At 48.7% G+C, this 18,123-nt stretch overlaps 1 protein-coding gene, 1 long non-coding RNA gene and 1 other non-coding gene across 3 annotated transcripts; all 3 read right to left on the minus strand.

Annotated features, from left to right (window-relative positions):
* Window positions 1-784: 784 nt before the first annotated feature.
* Window positions 785-1,282, minus strand: LOC138732328 (claw keratin-like). Its single transcript, XM_069878909.1, has one exon. The coding sequence runs from the start codon at window positions 1,266-1,268 to the stop codon at window positions 945-947; it is 324 nt and encodes a 107-aa protein (XP_069735010.1). The 5' UTR covers window positions 1,269-1,282; the 3' UTR covers window positions 785-944.
* A 6,568-nt stretch (window positions 1,283-7,850) lies between these two features.
* Window positions 7,851-7,924, minus strand: TRNAR-UCU (transfer RNA arginine (anticodon UCU)). The gene has a single exon. It is a non-coding gene; the product is annotated as a tRNA-Arg (tRNA).
* Window positions 7,925-10,444: 2,520 nt separating this feature from the next.
* On the minus strand, window positions 10,445-16,282 carry LOC138732339 (uncharacterized). Its single transcript, XR_011339267.1, has 3 exons — window positions 15,512-16,282; window positions 14,967-15,038; window positions 10,445-10,764 (listed from the first exon to the last, which is right to left on the minus strand). It is a non-coding gene; the product is annotated as an uncharacterized lncRNA (long non-coding RNA).
* Window positions 16,283-18,123: the final 1,841 nt, after the last annotated feature.

Below are 18,123 nucleotides of genomic sequence, written 5' to 3' on the forward strand. Positions count from 1 at the left end.
AAGAGCTCTCAAAGATAAGCAGGAATAGAAACCATGAAAGCCAAGATCATAGAATCATAGAACGGTTTTGGTTGGAAAGGACCTCAAATTCCATCCAGCTCCAACCCCCCTGCCATGGGCAGGGACATCTCCTACTAGATCAAGCTGCTCAAAGCCCCATCCAACCTGGCCTTGAACACCTCCAGGGATGGGGCTGCCGCGATTAAGAGCAGCAGTTTCATTAGAGACAGCAAAGAGGTTGCTGTGGAAAGGAGGTGAACACACAAACCGCTGCCAAATCTCTCAAGATTATCATTGTCCTGAAGCAGAGTGATGGGATCAGCTTGGCACAGCAGGACAAAGGCATCTGGATCAGGAGATGCAGAAGGGAACCCACACAGACAGGATCACACACATAGAGGCCAATAACACGGTGCAAGGTCATATTTAATAAGAAACAAGTAGTTCATAGAGGCAGAATTACATAGTACTGATTACAAATCGCCCGCAACCTGTGATTTGAGGCAAGATGATTCATGTAATAACTGATGTTGCTTCCCTGTTGCAGCTCGGTGCTGATACCCAGCCCAGATCACAGCAAGGCACACAGGGCACAGCAGCAGAGCAGAGACTAGTTGGCTCCATGACCCTTTTTATACATCCCTATCCATAGAAAGAACCTCCAAAGAGATCTGAGATAGATTTCATAGAATTGCATTACCATAATGACACCTACAAGCCCCCAGGGAATCAGCAATATAGTCCATAGCATTGAGAACAGAGCACTTGGAAGGATAGGAAGGCACCAGAAATTGTGAGTAGGGTATAAATGAATTTTTCAGATGATTTGAGCATCTACGCATAGATTTAACCACAACCCTAAAAGCTCAGCCACATATCTACATCCTGCTTGTCATACCCTGGAAAGAGGCTATTGCTCTTTCAAGCAGGAACTCTCACGAGGTTTAGCATGGTCCACAACTTCCAGTAGGGTATCCAAACCCCCACCCGGCACCACCATAAACATGGGAGGCCCCAGGAGCACGGGCACCGCTAAAGCCCGTTCCAACTTCAGGGGCTCCCGCAGATCCCACGACGCTCTGCTGGGGGAAGGTGCTGAGGATCGGTCCTGGGAAGGTCACAACCACCGGCGGAGGGTAGATCACCACCTGGGAGTCGGGGCACTGCCGAACACAGGGCTCATTGCAGCTGTCGGCAAAGGGCTGCGGCACAGCCACCCCGCACGAGGCGGCGCTGCCGTCGCCGCACGGGTCTAGGGTTTGCACCATTTTTCAGGGTCGGTTAATCTGAAGTGCAAGGGAACAGCATAAAAATAAGGCACAAATTCATCAAGGTTTCACGACAAAACACTACCAAGAGGCTAGGGAGAAAGGCTGAGGTTTCACACCTCAGTTCTTAAGACATCACCAGTAAATCTTGTATTAAACAAGATCTAGAAATCAGTTTTCATGAGAAATTCATTTGAGCTCATCATCCAGGTCTGCGTTTACCAAAGCAAATAACTTGTCACAGATTTATTAACTTACACCAAGAAACCTTCAGCCTGATATTAAAGAATATTTGCGCGGGATTGACTCGGACTTAAAACTACAAAGGCTTTATTAGAAAGAGGAATTCTGATGGCACTTACCTACTTCACAAGAGAAATAAGAGAAATGATGATACGAGATCTGATGTCAAGTGCTTTTATACTCACCTTTAAACCTCCCAAAGCATGAATCACCTCAGTGTCTGCTGTTCTAATCGATTACTAAACACATTTCTTCCAAGATTTAAGATTGTTAATGAATATCAATTGGTTTAAATGAACCACTCTTTGTAATTAGTTCGTTCTTCTACCTCGTATGATCCAAGCTTTGCTGTTTCCCAGTCCCTGCTATTTCAAAACTTTATATAGAGGGGATATAGAGGTGGGAGATAGACAAAATGCTTATGTGGTTCATGCTTGATTTCCTCCATGAAGGGACTTGCTCCTGGACAGGTGTCAAACAGCCCTTCGCTCAGAAGAAATTGTTCTTGACTCAGTCCAGGAAGAGTTGCAGAAGTGAAGGATAAGCTGTGTTCTTGGCCTCAGGGCAGTCAGGTTGACAGCTCCGTGATGAAACTGAGCTACTACAAGGTTTGGTCAAAGCTCTGGAACGCTGCAAAAATCCTGAATTGTATAGAATCTCTCCAAATAAGTCAGCGTAGCTCTTCCAATCAGACACCAAGCATGCACCTCTGTAAACTTCAAAGCCTTAACAATAAAAATAGGCAAAAAGGATAAGACCATGTGGCATATGAACAGAATAAATGGGGTGTGGCTCATGCATGACCTTGTCAGGCATCTTTTTCTTCCAGCGAGTCACTTCTTCACTTAGAAGGGCACCTAAAGTCATTATAATAATAACACACGTCGCAAAGAACAACGAGCGGAAGACGCAGTTTGGAATCCAAATTGCTGATGAAAGGCAGGTGCCGGGGCAGGGTTATCACCCACCTTAAACAGCAGCAGGAGGAGGCGTCTTTCTGACACTCAGCAGCCGAGTCAGCAACAGATGATAGAATTATTTGGGTTGGAAGGGACCTCAAAGCCCATCCAGTTCCAACCCCTCTGCCACAGGCGGGGACACCTCCCACTGGATCAGGTTGTTCAAAGCTTCACCATCCAACCCGGTCTAAATGCTGAGGATGGCAACGTCTTATGCCATATAGACACTCCTGCCAAGACACCAAAGGTACCAACTTATCCACTGTGATTTACACTACATTTTACCCAAACCCGAAGATATTTTCATAGACTCATAGAATAACCAGGTTGGAAGAGACCCACCAGATCATGGAGTTCAACCATTCCTATTAAACACTAAACCATGTCCCTCAGCACCTCGTCCACCCGAGCCTTAACTATTTACTATTTTTGTAGTAATAGAGATTACTTGTTTGGGCTGTTCTGTTATAGTAAACCTTAAACCTCAAAGCCCCCTGCCTTCCTTTAAGCACGTTCTTGTGAGGCAAAGTCTTCCTTTGGTGGAATTAGAGGTGGATGCAGTAACGCGGCAGAACAAAGTTTCCCATTTGCAAGGAAACTCAGGGAATACTTCATATATATCATCAAATTGGCAGAAAAATGACTTTAAAAGGCAGGACTAGACCCCACTGCACCATGTGCTGCTGTGGAGTAGAAACCACTATCAATGTTTGACCAGTTTGGATGAGGCTTTGAGCCCCCTGATGCAGAGGGAGGTGTCTCTGCCCATGGCAGGGGTGGAACTGGGTGGGCTTTGAGGTCCCTTCCAACCCAAACCATTCTATGATTCTGAATCTAGATTTCCACAACAATGGGACACGGTTTGGATGCTTCCCTACTCTAATTGCATACAGAGATTTATCTCCATAGCATCATGCTGTTTGAGGATGACATAAGGTGCTCATAATTCCTTTGGAAAACTGGCTCTGCCTTTTCTATAATTGAGGATAACCATGTGAGTTGCAACATACGTCTTTATCTCAGCTTAGATTGGGTAGCAACTTATCCCTAAAGTAATTCCCCAGAAACACGGGAATTAAATACCTAATTACTATTTTCAAGTCCACCCACCAGCAATCAAGCTAAACATTAAGTCCTATTTTAGAAATGTATTCTTAATTCTGTCCTGAAAAGTCAAGATCTTCAATCCAAAGCCAGAGGAATCCACACTGCTGGGATTTTCTTCCTCCTCTGCTGAAGACTTCCCGAGGTTAGTGTCACTGGAGGGTCCATTTATCCAAACACAGAGGCTGAGGACACTCACGGTAGACACGCCGGTGCTTTCTGAAAGCATTTTCAAAGCACACTGCAAAAGCTCGTTAATGTTCTACACAACTGGCTTTGTCACAGGGATTATTTTTGTTAACGAGAGTATTACAACTGCCAGCTCAAGCGCTACCAGAGATGACAAGGAAATAAAAGTGATGAGTCAACTGGTGAACCACAGGCAGAACACAGGAGTACATCCAGGAGGAAGCAACGCAGCAAAACAGCACGTGTGGCAGCTCAAATTACTGGTTGACAGAAGCTTGAGAATCAAACATCAGCACCTTAAAACTAAAGGTACAAAACAAACATAATTCCTGCTGTCTTTCTGTCCATCAGGAGAACGCAGAAAAGACACCTGAGATGCAAACAAAGCATCAACACCTTCAAAGCGCTCAGAAAGTGCTGACAGAGCACGTATTTATTCCATGTTTAGCCAAGATGTTAAGAGTTTCCAAAAGAAATAGTTCTCTATCTGTAAGGATATGCAAGAAAGTTGTATGAAACCATAAATGAGCAAAATAAAGCTCAGCACAAGAGCAGGGAGCTAATACACCATTTGATCACACTATTCGAAAAGCAGATTGACACCAAGAACCAAATCCACCCCCAGTTAAACACCACAAATAAACTCACTTTACAAAGTTTAAAACTCAGAAAATGCCTGGTTTAGTGCACTCACTGCAGCAGGTGAGGCAGGAGCCTTCGAAATAATTGCATCAATTACCTCTTGGCTGTGGCTAATAAGGACTTTGTGCTCAAAAAGGTGCCCTCCCCACCAGGCTGACCAGGAAAGTGAAGAAAAGTAATTGGAGGCTCAGAGCTTCATCCATTTCCCTTGGTTTCTCAAACCAGGTATATAGGATCAACTCAACCACTTTATAACCAGCACACTAAATAATCTTGAGAAGGCTTAGCAAGTTTATTTTCATGACAAAGAGCACAGACATGAGAAGCCACTGAGGTTTCCCCTGCTTTAAGAAGGGGTGGCAGTTGCAGGGGAGCTGAACCTGTTTGTGACTAAAAATATGGAGCAATCTTTAGTTTTTAGGAGTAAAACCTGCCGAAACCTTGCAATTACATTTTTCTTAAGGTTGCACGCTCCGCTTTCCTTTTGTATTACAAGATCACATTTTGCTGCTGCGTTTCATGCTTTGTTTCTCCCAAAAAATCAAGTTTTCTTCAGCACAAAGCTTTCCACAACCCATGCACGACAGTCCAGAGCTATTCTACCTCTCGAAGACCAGCAGCGCAGCCTGGTGACCAGTTTATGAAACAAACAAGAGAAGCTTGGAGATGCAACCACCCCAAATTCAGCCTCAAAGCTTGTTCTCTGCTACACAGACCAGCTCCAAAACTGTTGCTCTCTACACTTAACCAAACTACACAGTTCACAACCATAAGGGGCTCTTAATCCCCCAAAACTCCTGTAGGGAACCCCCAGGAGAACTCTAGAGACCTTCAAGTCCCCTTTCTGGAACCCCAAGACCCGTTTTCAGACCCTCGGGAACCCTTTTTGGACCCCCAGGAACCACATAGAGGCCCCAGGACACCTCTAGAAGCCCCCAGGACCCCTCTAGAAGCCCTCCAGATGCCTCTAGGGACCTACAGACCCCTCTAGGGGTCCCCAGGACAGCTCTAGGACCCCTCGGAACCACGTAGAGTCCCCAGGACCCATCTAGAAGTCCTCCAGATGCCTTTAGGGACCCCCAGACCCTTCTAGGGATCCCCAGGACAGCTCTAGGACACACCGGAACCACATAGAGTCCCCAGGACCCATCTAGAAGCCCCCAGAACCCGTCTAGAAGCCCTCCAGATGCCTTTAGGGATCCCCAGGTCCCTGTAGGGGTCCCCAGGCCAGCTCTAGGACCCCCAGGACTCCTCTAGGACTAGTCTCCAGCTCAGTGCTACCACCCCCTGGGCTCCCCTGAGCAGCAGGTCTCACCCTGGACCCCTCCCCAAAGCCAACAGGGCTCCCCCAGGGCCCCCCAAAGGCCAAAGAGGTGGAGGACACACTTAGGGAGACCCAGGACTACTTTAGAGATACCAAGAACCCCTTTAAGTTCCTCTAGGACCCTCTATTTTCTCACAGGGTCCTCTATCTTCCCCAAGGACCTCTATGGGGACACCTAGAACTCCTTTAGAGACTCTTACGGCACCTCCAGAGCCTCTAGGACCCTTACGGAGACCCTGATGAAACCTGCAGAGCCCCCAGGACTGATCTGGGGACCCCCATTAACACTTTGGGGACCCTGACAACGCCTGTAGGACCCCCAGGACCCTTCTGGGGACCCCCAGGACCCCTTTGGGGACCCTGATGACAGCTGCCAAATCCCCAGGACCTCTTTGGTGAAACTCAGGCCCCATTTAGGTACTCTGACAGCACCTGCAGAGCACCCAGAACCCCTTTGGAGACCCTCAGAACCTCCTTGGGGACCCTAATGACACCTGCAGAGCTCTCAGGACCATATTGGGGACCCTGATGACACCTCCAGAACCCCTAGGACCTCTTTGGGGACCCCTAGGACCACTTTGCATACCATGACGACACCTGCAGAGCCCTCAGGACCATATTGGGTCCATGATGACACCTCCGGAGCCCCCAGGACCCTTTTGGGGAACCCCAGGACCACTTAGGGGACCATAATGACACCTGCAGAGCTCTCAGGATGCCTTTACGGACCCCAAGGACTCCTCCAGACCCCCAGGACCCCCAAGACCCCTCTAGGACCCTGCAGAGAACCCAAATAAAGCCGAGATGAGAATCTCCTTCAAATGAATGGCAAAAGTTTTCACCTGTCCCCACGAAAGGAAATCACAAGGAATGTTAGGACTTAGAAGATGGAAAGCAGCATCACTGGGCCAAGTTTCATTAAAATCCAGAGAATAGAGTTTATTTAATTATTTATTCTGAATTCAAAAGAGAAATAAAACCAAACCAAATCTTACCAAATACAAATGCTTTATGCTAAGATGTTCTCAATCGTGTTCCTGTGAAAGTTCAACACATAAAAGCAGCCCAGACACCCTCTTACTGTTAAAATGTACTTTATTTCTAGCAATTGTTGCCAAAAGGAGCAGCAAGAGGAACAATTCTTCAGGACCGTGGCATGAAAAATGTTTCTACAGACAAGACGGTGCTACTGGGAACACGTGTGAGCTTTGGAGTTCACGGGCACGATTCACACCAACACTTTGAATGACAGATCGTTTGAGCAAGTTCAACTTCAGTTCTCAGGTGAGTTTCATAGAATCACCAGGTTGGAAAAGACCCATCGGATCATCGAGTCCAACAATGGGTACAAGCTGGAAGGATGGTTCATAGAATAGTTTGGGTTGGAAGGTACCTCAAAGATCATCCAGTTCCAAGCCTTGGGCTACCTCTTCCAGTGCCTCATCACCCTCACTGTGAGGAAATTCTTCCTTACATCCAGTCTTAACCTGTCCCTCTCCAGTTTATCCCCATTGGCCCTCATCCTATCACTCCAAGCCTTTGTGAACAGCCTCTCCCCAGCTTTCCTGGAGCCCCTTCAGGTACTGGAAGGTCGTTCTAAGGTCTCCTCAGAGCCTTCTTATCTCCAGGCTGGACAACCCCAACTCTCTCACCTGTCCTCACACAGGAGGTTCTCCAGCCCTCGCATCATCCTTGTAGCCTCCTCTGGACCCGTTCCAACAGCTCCATCTCCTTCTCCTGTTGACGATTCCAGAACTGGACACAAATTCATCACAGGAATTATCAACAGAAGGCTCTAAACCACTGCTTAACCACCTGATCTCTACTGGAAAACACAGTCCTTCGCTTTAAAAGGTATCAAAGATGGGACCCATAAGCAGCATTGGGGGAGCAAGTAGGGTTAAAACACCTAGTTATTCAGGAGATACCAAAAGGAATGAGGAAAGGGGAATATGATGAAAGAGAGATGGGAACACAAGAGTGTTTGGTGCATCAGCTGTAAAGAGGGTGTCACAAAATCATTATCTTCCCATCTGAAGCCATCGGGGGTGTTTTAAATGTAACGGATTGGGACCTAGGAAGGAATATACGTTAAAATAAAAGAGACACCTGCCTGGAGATCATCTCTGCCGGGACTCGAACCCGGAACCTCTGGATTAGAAGTCCAGCGCGCTCGTCCATTGCGCCACAGAGACCTCACCATGAGCGCAGCATCAGCTCCAGAACTGAAAAATCCCGCACCTCCCACATCACTGGAAGAGCCTCCACACCCCACACTCACCGCATGGCACTAAGGCAGCGCAAAAACGCGGCGCCTACATCAATCTCCCTTGCAAATCAACATCTCGAGGCATCGCCTCCTTCCACAGGGACAGGGAATAATTCTGGGTATGATCTATATCTGGCGCAGCAGCAGGGATGCAGCAAAAACCTGGATGCAGGCTTGAATCTGTGTCGCTGGCAACCTCTCTGCAGCATCTCTAGCTCGACTGAGGGCAGAGCTAAATCCTGGAGTAGAGTCAATCGCTGCATCTCCCTCCACATCGTCACAGCATCCTCATCGCAGGAGCCGAGAGAGATAAAGATGAAAGAGGATTTAGCTTACAACACAGAAAGCTTTCTTCATCATTGCCAGCGCTGTTTGTCATGATGAAAAATGCAGAAACCTGTGGTTTGAGAAGAGAAAGAAAAGAAAAACCAGCTATCGTTTTTATCTTAAGCAAGCTGCCAATCAAGGGTTTAACGTTTTGCTATGTGCATCTTCCATGGGAAACAAGACAACATGACATCAAACAAGAAATATCCTTCTCTATCCACTGAGCCCCTTCAGGTACTGGAAGGTCGCTGTAAGATCTCCTTGGAGCCTTCTCTTCTCCAGGCTGAACAACCCCAACTCTCTCAGCCTGTCCTCACACAGGAGGTTCTCCAGCCCTCACATCATCCTTGTAGCCTCCTCTGGCCCCACTCCAACAGCTCCATCTCCTTCTCCTGCTGAGGATTCCAGAACTGGACACAATCCTCCAGATGAGGTCTCACCACAGAGGAGCAGAGGGGACAATCCCCTCCCTCCCTGCTGTTCACGCTTCTCTTGATGCAGCCCAGGACACGGGTGGTTTCTGGGCTGTGAGCGCACGTTGCTGGCTCAGGTCGAGCTTCTCATCAACCAGCCCCCCAAGTCCTTCTCCTCGGGGCTGCTCTCCATCCCACAGCCTGGATAGAAAGTGGGGATTGTCCCGACCCAGGTGTAGGACCTTGTCCTTGGCCTTGTTGAACCTCATGAGGTTCTCCCAGCCCCACTTCTCCGGCCTGTCCACGTCCCTCTGGATCCCATCCTGTCCTTCTGGTGTGGCAACTGCACCCTCAGCTCGGTGTCACCTGCAAACTGGCTGAGGGTGCCCTCAATCTCACTGTCTAGATCATTGATGAAGATATTAATCAGCACTGGTCCCAGTATGGACCCCTGAGGGACACCGCTTGCCACCAATCTCCATCTGGACTTTGACCATGGACCACTACTCTCTGAATACGACCATTCAACCAATTTCTAATCCACCCAACAGTCCCCTCATGAAATCTCTATCTCTCCAAATCCCTATCTCTCCAATTTAGAGAGATGGATGTTGTGGGAGACTGCGTCAAAGGTTTTACAGAAGTAAAGGCCATGGCAAGGGGTTGGAACTGGATGTTCTTTAAGGTCCAACCCAAACTCTTCTATGATTCTAAGTCCCGATAGAGCCCATCGCTGCGCTTACCCCATCCCAGAAAGCCACTAGGTTCACTTACGCATCTCACCGCCCGACTCCTTCACCCCTGCGGGGCCTCTGCGGCTCTCAGGGTGGCTCCCAGCTCTCTTTTCCTTCCAACCCCTTCGGAAGGAAGGAACGAAGCCCTTGTCGGCTGCTCCTGCCGGTCCCTGCCGGGCGCTCCCCGTTTTTCCCACGCATCCTCGCTGCGCTCCGGGCTCTCGGGGCCCCTCCGGGGGGCTCCAACTTTCCCAGCGCTGCTCCCCGGGTTCTCCTCAGCCTCTCCCTCCCTCTTTTCCGGCGCTCCCCCTTCTCCCTTTGTCCCGTCTCGGACTGCCCTTTCCGCCCGGAGTTTCCATAGGGATGGAGGCGGGGATGGGGGCGCCCGCCGGGGCCAATTCGCTCCCCAGACCGGTTCGGCGAGGTTTTCAGACGGTTTTTTTCATTCCCCAGGAAGACGAAGAGAGCAAAATACCAGGGGAAAAGTCCTTCCTCGTCCTGCCCGATGGAAGCGGGATGCGCCACGCGGCCGCAAATTCATCAGCCACGAGCTGGGATGGGCTTTAATTTATGGTTCATTTGATGGAGGAATTAAAGAATACGAATTAAGAGGTTTCTAACGCAAAGGGAAGGAGGTTTGGTCAGGAAGCAGGACCAAAGTGTCTCTGTACACCCCGTTTGTAGCTGGTGCCTGGAGTCACTGAGCTTGAGCTTGGCAAAAAGGACCAAGTGGCCCCATCTCATCTTCACAGCTCTTTCAAATCTCCTTGCAAACAGTCTCTCTGCCTCCACACTTGGGATTCTGGGAGTCCTGCCCTCCCCTCCCCTCCCTCACTTGAGAAGGTTAGCTGAAATTTAAATTATAGGCTAGTTTGGGTTGGAAGGGACCTTGAAGATCATCCAGTTCCAACCCCCCTTTTTACTGAAGCCTTGACTTTTCTGTTGCTAGAGGGAAGGATCTCTGTAGAAGATGCTGAACTGCTCTTTTATGTTCCCTTTACCTTTCCTGCTCCACCTGAGCTATGCTGGAAGAAGAGTCTCTGGAGATGCAGACCCCAGGCTCCTGTTCAGGTCTGGACTTCAGCCCATACTACATCATATTGTGGGATGCCCTGATCATAAAAAGCTAAAGCTGGCAAGTCTTAGTCACATTTATTCCCTCTTTAACATCCCCTCCTGCTCTGCTTTGGTTGTTCTGTTCCCAAAGAAGCCCACTTGGTGCCACTGTTACTCCACATTTCCTCTTGGTAGCAAAGGAGCAGGTGGGAGCCTGTAGGAGAGTGGCTAAAAGTCTCCAAGGGGAAAACAAAACAAGATTTTCACAAGACCCATGGAGACAGTTGCTGCAAAGTTCTCCTACAGCAAGATGCAGTGAAGAGGTAGAGGGGTGTTGATCCTCCCGCTAACCTACCTGTCCATGGGAGCTCAAGCAGGAAGACATCATCAGATCCAGCTACTCCATCCGCTGTTTAGGGTATCCTGGTTTGGGTTGGAGGTGACCCTAAAGATCATGTAGTTCCAACCCCCCTGCCACGGGCAGGGACACATCACAATAGGTCAGGCTGCCCAAGGCTCCATCCAACCTGGCCTTGAGTGTGGATGAGGTGCTGAGGGACGTGGTTTAGTGTTTGATAGGAATGGTTGGACTCGATGATCCGGTGGGTCTCTTCCAACCTGGTTATTCTATGATTCTAATTGTCCTCCTCCCATTTTGAAGAATACATGAATTCTGCTTCATTTGCAAGCCTATCGTCTGATTTGTGACTGCAGCTCTCCTGGACCCCGCATAAAATCATTGTGACAATTTGCATCACCTCTGTAGAGCCTATAAATCCAGTTTTAATTGTTATGAGCTGTCTCTATGAGTTATAGAGATCCATGAAAGACCAGGACAAGCAAGACGTTGACCGTTCAGCCAGGAGTCAGCCACATGTGCTCGGCGTGCAGTACATCCAACCCAACCAAGGACTGCACCAATAAACGATGTACAAGGTGGGTCAGGACAAAGCTAGTGCATTTATTAATGGTGGTTTCTAAAGGCACCGCAAGCAATTGCACCAGCCGACCTCGAAGGTCTGTGCCAACCCAATATACGTTGCTTGTCCGCAAACACGAGGAGTTTGGGGAAAGATTGGGGGAAGGCTTGCTCTGGATGTGATAATCAAACCCTGGTGACAGCTCAATTTATCACTGGGCAAGTTTCAGCATTTTTGACTGGGGAGAACGTTCCCCCCCTTGTCATTGCTTGCTTTTTTACTCCCAATGAAATATCTCCAATGAGATTCCCAGCGACGGCTCTCTTTGCATTCCTGGCGCACACTCAGCTAGCCAAGCAAGTCTGTAAATAATTGAGCACCCGTCATTCCCTTTGCAGTCCCCACCGGCACCAGCTTAGTTTGCTCTCAACAGCAAACATTTAGGGAGGTAATCAATCCGAAAAAAAAAAAAAATCTTAATTTGGATAAGAAAATTAAATGCTTTTCCCAGATCTTGTATCTGATTATCTCTGGCATCCATTCTGCCTTTCTTAGACAGCCTTTTGCGTGGTAGGTGCTGTACCAGGACATAATTATGGAGGTTCATAGAAGCAGTTCAATTAGCTGCAGCTAATGCTTCTTATTAGCATTTTTGCTGGAGCTTGTAGAGTTTTTCAGTTGAAACATAAACAAGCTCAAACATTCACATACAAAAGCTCAGACAAAAACAGAAACAAAGGAATGGGGAGAATGTCAGGAAAACCACTGAACAGCACACGAGCAGCAGGGGTGGCTGCAAACACAGGCAGCATTATCACACGACTCTTAGGGTGTGGATGCAATAACCTGGAGTTTGGGAGCTCCAGCATCTGGACAGGAAGATTTTTGGGATGCAGAGCACAACTGGAGCCTGATGTCATAAGGGAGCGAGTCGTGACACCAGAGCAGTTGTCCAACAGGGTGCAAGATGTACTCAGAAGACCAAGCCCAGCATCACCTCTTTCCTTCACAGTGCATGAAGGACCTTTGCCAACCTCCTAATGATGGCATCAAGGCAAAAGCATGTCCTGCTGCTGCTTTGAAAGACTTTGCTTAGTAAACAAGGGAGCAGCTGTGAAGGAAAACCCAAAGGCAGAATGAGACACCCAGCACCATCTGTGACCCGCATGGTGAAAGACGATGAGATGAGAGCAAGAGGAGGCACCGCAGGATCAAGAGCTGAGCAGTAACCCCAGCCCCTTCCAGGCTGAGGATGATGCTGCACCAGGACGCTGCAGCTTCAGGCCAGGCAGATCCCCGGGCTCGGTGCCATGAAGCATTTGCAGTTATTCACACCACGTCAATGGCTTAAGAGGTTTTTGGTGTGCCTAGATGTGGCAGCAGCAGGACGTCAGTGAGAGTCAGATGTGCCAGTTTTCACCTTGGCACTAGAAGCCCCTTGAATTCAGTCCCTGATGCCCAGTCCAGCAGGTTCCTGTGTTTCCCCACTGTGTCCGTAGCTAAAGGAAATCTCACACAGCAGTGAGAGCAGCAGATGAGATGGATGAATGTGTCTATCGCCAGCAGCAATCAACTCTGAAACTGGTTCACACCATGCAGACCTTGCCCAGAGCCTAGACATACAACACAGGCTCCTGCCACGTTAAAAGAATAAACCTAGTGCTTGTTCCCTGTATCCTTGGCTAGAATAACATATAACAGCTTGATATTGAGATGTCATCTGGAGCATTGGTTGGATTGGAAGAGACCTTAAAGACCATCCAGCAAAGATCCAGCCTGGATTGAAAGCAGGGATTGCCCCAACCCAGGTGTAGGATCTTGACCTTGTTGAACCTCATGAGGTTCTCCCAGCCCCACTTCTCCAGCCTGTCCTCTGGATGACATCCCATCCTTCTAGAGTAGCAATGGTATCACCCAGCTTGGTGTCACCTGCAAGCTTGCTGAGGTTGAAGCCCTCAAGATGCATCATTGCAGCCTCTCTTACTTTTGGAATCACCCAAGCAATGGAAAGTCCCTTGAACAGAGTGTGATGCAGCAGTTGAAGTGATAAGCGATTGCGTTCTTTGCCTCTTGTGGCTGGAGGAGATTGTCACCTAAGGAACATGATAGCAAGGCAGGGCCGATAAGTGTGCAAGCTGGTCGAGGATCTAGGCAGGCAGCCCCTGAAGACCAAGGTGGGATGGTCCAGACAGAAACATGCTTCAATTCCACTTCTCAGACTGAGACATCCCAGATAAAGCCCTTATCTGGCCTTTTCTCAAATCAATACGATGCTTCCGTCTCGTTCTCAGAGCACAACAGCAGCAGGCATCTAGGGAACAGCTTTATCGCATCATTCGCTACAGCCAGAGGAAGCTGGATTGTTTTCCACCCAAAGGCAAGTTGGGTAGGTGCAATCACAGCCCAGCTACACGTCGTCACTGCCAGGTTCTGCTTCGTGCTGTGCCACCACTCCCAGTAGGCTGGAGATGCCTACAAAGGGGATATATCGAGGCAAAGGTGGAAGTGCCCTGGGTCTTCTCCTGGCTGCCCTGGGGACCAGTGGAGCCCTCAAACCTTGCTCTAATTTTTCCCTTTCACCAAGGGACCTGAAAGCCCTGTTTACAAACCATCCAGTGCTTTTTCTACCTGCCTTTGGGCAGGAGAGGGCAGCAAAATGCTCCTTTGGAAGGAAGAGAAAGAAGGGAGGAAGAAGAGCCCGAGGTCTTCATTTGAAGATGGTTTTGCCGTTTGCTGGGGAAAAAAAATGAAGCAAGGATCCATTTCTGTAGCTCTTCCTACAAGAAAGACTTTTTGCAACCTAAAATGTTTGGAGCAGAGCCCCAAACTGTCAATCTGCTCTTCTCAAAGTTGGACCTTGTGCAGCGATGCTTGTGGTTTGGGTGCTAGAGTCCACAGCAAATACCAGTCTGGAAGTGCAGCCTTTTCCATCTCCACTAGTAAATTAAGGAGTGTGTTCCTTGGCACAGGAACCATGTCATCCTGAGTTCTGGACTCGATGATCCGGTGGGTCTCTTCCAACCTGGTGATTCTATGATTTGAACAGTTTCCAGATGGTTTTGGCCATGCCATACAAGCCAGCTATCTCTCAGATAATTTCCAAGGGGGGACTTTTCCCAAGAAGCTCCTAGTGGGGACATCCTGCTCTGAAGAGAGTTGAATGGCATAGATACAACCCCCAGCACTTCAGTTTAACATCCACACCTGAGAGCAGCCCCAGGCATGTTTAATTTCTGAGGCAGATGTGCTAATCCCACTGCATCCCAGTTGCAATTCCCACTCTGTAGAGATCCAATCTCAGAGCCTCAATACTTCTTCCCACCCCTCCTGCAGAGGTGCAGAAGCTCCCTCATCACTAGGGTTGTCAAGCCAATTGGTGAAAGTCATCTATCCAAATTTAGACAACCACAAAGTAGGTGTCTCCAACGAGCTCGTCAGTTTTTGGTCCCCTTAGAGCCAGTAGCAAGAAACAGGAGTGAGTCCCACAGCAGTCAACGCCTGTCCCAGCATGAGCTGACTCACCTTCAGGAGGTTCCCCTTGGTCTGTGCTGTCCTGCACTGCTCAGACACTCATCTCCAAGGTTTGGATGCTGAAATTCAAGCAGATGTATCCCATTCTCTGAAGCAACATGTCCCAGGATTGCTGACTGCTCACATCCCTCCTGTGGAGTCCTAGGAACAGTCACAGACACCACATCGACCCCTTAACCAGGGCTTCGTTTGCCCTCCACGATCCGCTCAGACGAGCTTCCTCGATCACATACCCTGTATTTGTGCATAAACCTCATTTTCTTAAGGCAAGCTTTTTAGTTTTCACTAAGGAGAAAATAGAAAAGCCAGAAAGCTCAACTAAAAGCACTACAAGACCTTTCTTAGTCGGTGCAACTGAAAATAGATTTGCTTGCACACATACACAGGCTGCTCGTGATGAAAAAAAAAAAAAAATCTTAACTGCCTTAAATGTATTTGTATTTATAGCTGAGAAAACTCCGCTTCCCTTGCTGAAAGCTTGTGTAAATGCAACCGTTTGCTCAGGACGCGTGATTGAGAAGCACGAACCCACCAGGTGGCTGCAGCGTTGCCAGAACGTAGAGTTCATTCAGTCCTCTGCATTCCTCTTGGGATTTCCTAGAGCTGGTGAGATACAGAGCTGAGCTGCAGCAAAGGTGGGTGGTTTATATCCAGCCCTAGAGGGAACAGCAACCAAAATAGAGAGGAGCCCAGAGATGGGCTTTTGAATCCAGCTAAAAGCCAGTCTGAGGCACAGAGGGGGTTGGAAATGCATTCACGAGGCCAGATCTCCTCTGTTTTTAGGCTGAAGTCAAGCTGATGACTACAGCTACCCTCTGGATACAGAGCCGCATCGTCCCAACAGCATAAATCTATCTGCAGATGTTCTGATCTGCAGACAAAAATTATAACTAGAGCAGAGACCATCCTCCTCTGAGTGTTCTGGTGTTTGTAGGTAAGTGCTAGCTCCTTCACTGTTATTGCGTTTGTCACTTTATCAGCTTGCTGCAATCTGCTTTTGGGTGGTTTTTTTTTCCCTCTATATTTGGCTGTTTATAATTAGCCCATTGGGTTTGCTAGTCTCTCGATTTCTTTATCTGTTTCCTGACAGTTTTGGAGATAGCTCCGATTTAAGTATCTACTGTGCTTTAAGAAAAGAAACTCTGCTCCAGCTCTCTTTGAAGCTCAGTGCTCTGGGGAGAGCGCCAGTAGACAAGCTTTCGACTCAGAGAATGTGTGTAATAAGGGACAATTAGGTGGCAGCAAACATTTAATTATCAAATGTATTGTTGCTTTTTAGACTGCCTGAAGTCAAGCAGGTGCCTCATGCACAGGAGCCTTCAAATATCAAATGGGAAAAATGCTTCATAGAATCATAGAATGGGTTGGGTTGGAAGGGACCTTAAAGATCATCCAGTTCCAACCTCTCTGCCATGGGCAGGGACACCTCCCACTGCATCAGGGGCTCCAAGCCCCATCCAACCTGGCCTTGGACACCTCCAGGGATGGAGCAGCCACACATTTCCTTGGACAACCTGTTCCAGGGCCTCCCCACTCTCAGAGTGAAGAAATTCTTCCTTATATCCAGTCTAAATCTGCCCCTCTCCAGTTTATCCCCATTCCCCCTCATCCTATCCCCACAAGCCTTTGTGAACAGCCCCTCCCCAGCTTTCTTGGAGCCCCTTCAGGTTCTGGAAGGTCACTCTAAGGTCTCATTGGAGCTTTCTCTCCTCCAGGCTGAACACCCCCAGCTCTCTCAGCCTGTCCTCGTACGGGAGGTGCTCCAGCACACTGATCAGGTTCCATTAAGCATCAACTCGGGGTTTAAAAATCCCACCGTGATGGGGAACACTCAACCTACCTCTTTTCTGAGGGAGCACAAGCTGCTTCTTCCAACACCTGATCTCCCCTTCAGCTTTCCGGACCTCCTTCCTGGCACCTCCTAGGGGAAATAACAAACACTGCCTCACAGGTGGCCTCAAACCTTGCTTTTCAGACCCAAGGCCAGAACAGGCTTCTGTTCCTGTGATGTTCCACTTGGTGCACACAGCAAGGTCTCTCCTCTGCCTCCTTTCTGCTGGTTCAGATACACACAGTTCCCAGAGAGCAAAATCCCTTAGAGATGGTGCACAAGGGCCACCTGCTCATAGCTGGAAAGTGCAGCTAAAGCAAGCGTTAATTCCACTTACAAATTGGCAGGAGAGCAACTGAATTTTCCGTCCAGCTCTAAAGTGCTCTCAAAGTGATCTAATTTATCACTGCGGCAGCAGCAGCAGCCAGTCAAACGCTCTCCCAGCTCTCTGGCTTTGCAATCGGGTAAGATGACTTCACGTCAGCAGACGGATCCAAGTTCTTTGTCTCCGGTTCTTGGGTCCACACCAGATCTTGCGGTTACATTTGGCCCCTCCAGCCCTCTGCTGCTCTGCACGCAGCCCTCACAGAGATTCTGGGCTTCATCTTCATGGTTCAAACCACCACACCTGCTTTGAGAAGGTTTCTGCTTGCTTAGGACGCGTGACTGTGGGTTTGGTCTTCAAGGAGCAAGCGACACTGGTAGGTTGCGGTGGGCTGTGCTTCTTTCCCTATGCCCTGGCAAGAGAGAACAGAGTGAGGGATCTGCCTCTTTTCTTGAAGCACTAAAGATCCATATTTACAGTCCCTGTCTTAGTCCCAGAAAGCAGCAAAACCTCGTATGAGGAGAGATGGGTCCATCCAGGAGGTGCCGTGTGCTACACGGCATGTGGAAGATGAGAGACTTCAGGGCATCTGTGGATAGAACCAGTCAAGGAGGGGGCATCTGAGCTGGAAAAGGGGGTGTAGAGGTGTAGGGTAGGAAGGGTGGAGGGACAAGGGCTGGTTGAGGAAGAGGGAGGAGGCTTTGAACACTGAAGGCTGGTTTTTTTGTGAACAGTGCATGGACCAAACATCTCAGTCTTTGTTCCTGGGACTCTGTTGACATCGTACTCGTGCCCTTCAGTGAGAGAAAACCTGCTCCAAACCTTGCAGCACAGAGGCAGAAGATCAGAGAACGTCTTTCTTTCTGCAAGAAAAGGATTTGGTAGTGGATATGAAGCAGGGGGGGGGCATAAGTGGAGTTCTCCCATCCCTGGAGGCGTTCAACCCATTCCTGGAGGTGTTTAAAGCCAGGTTGGATGGGGCTTGGAC

Source organism: Phaenicophaeus curvirostris, chromosome 29, assembly GCF_032191515.1.
Source record: "Phaenicophaeus curvirostris isolate KB17595 chromosome 29, BPBGC_Pcur_1.0, whole genome shotgun sequence".
Classification (NCBI taxonomy): Eukaryota; Metazoa; Chordata; class Aves; order Cuculiformes; family Cuculidae; genus Phaenicophaeus; species Phaenicophaeus curvirostris.

Coding starts and splice junctions, on each gene's coding strand:
- LOC138732328 (XM_069878909.1), bottom strand. CDS start 1,268: ATGGTGCAAACCCTAGACCCGTGCGGCGACGGCAGCGCCGCCTCGTGC.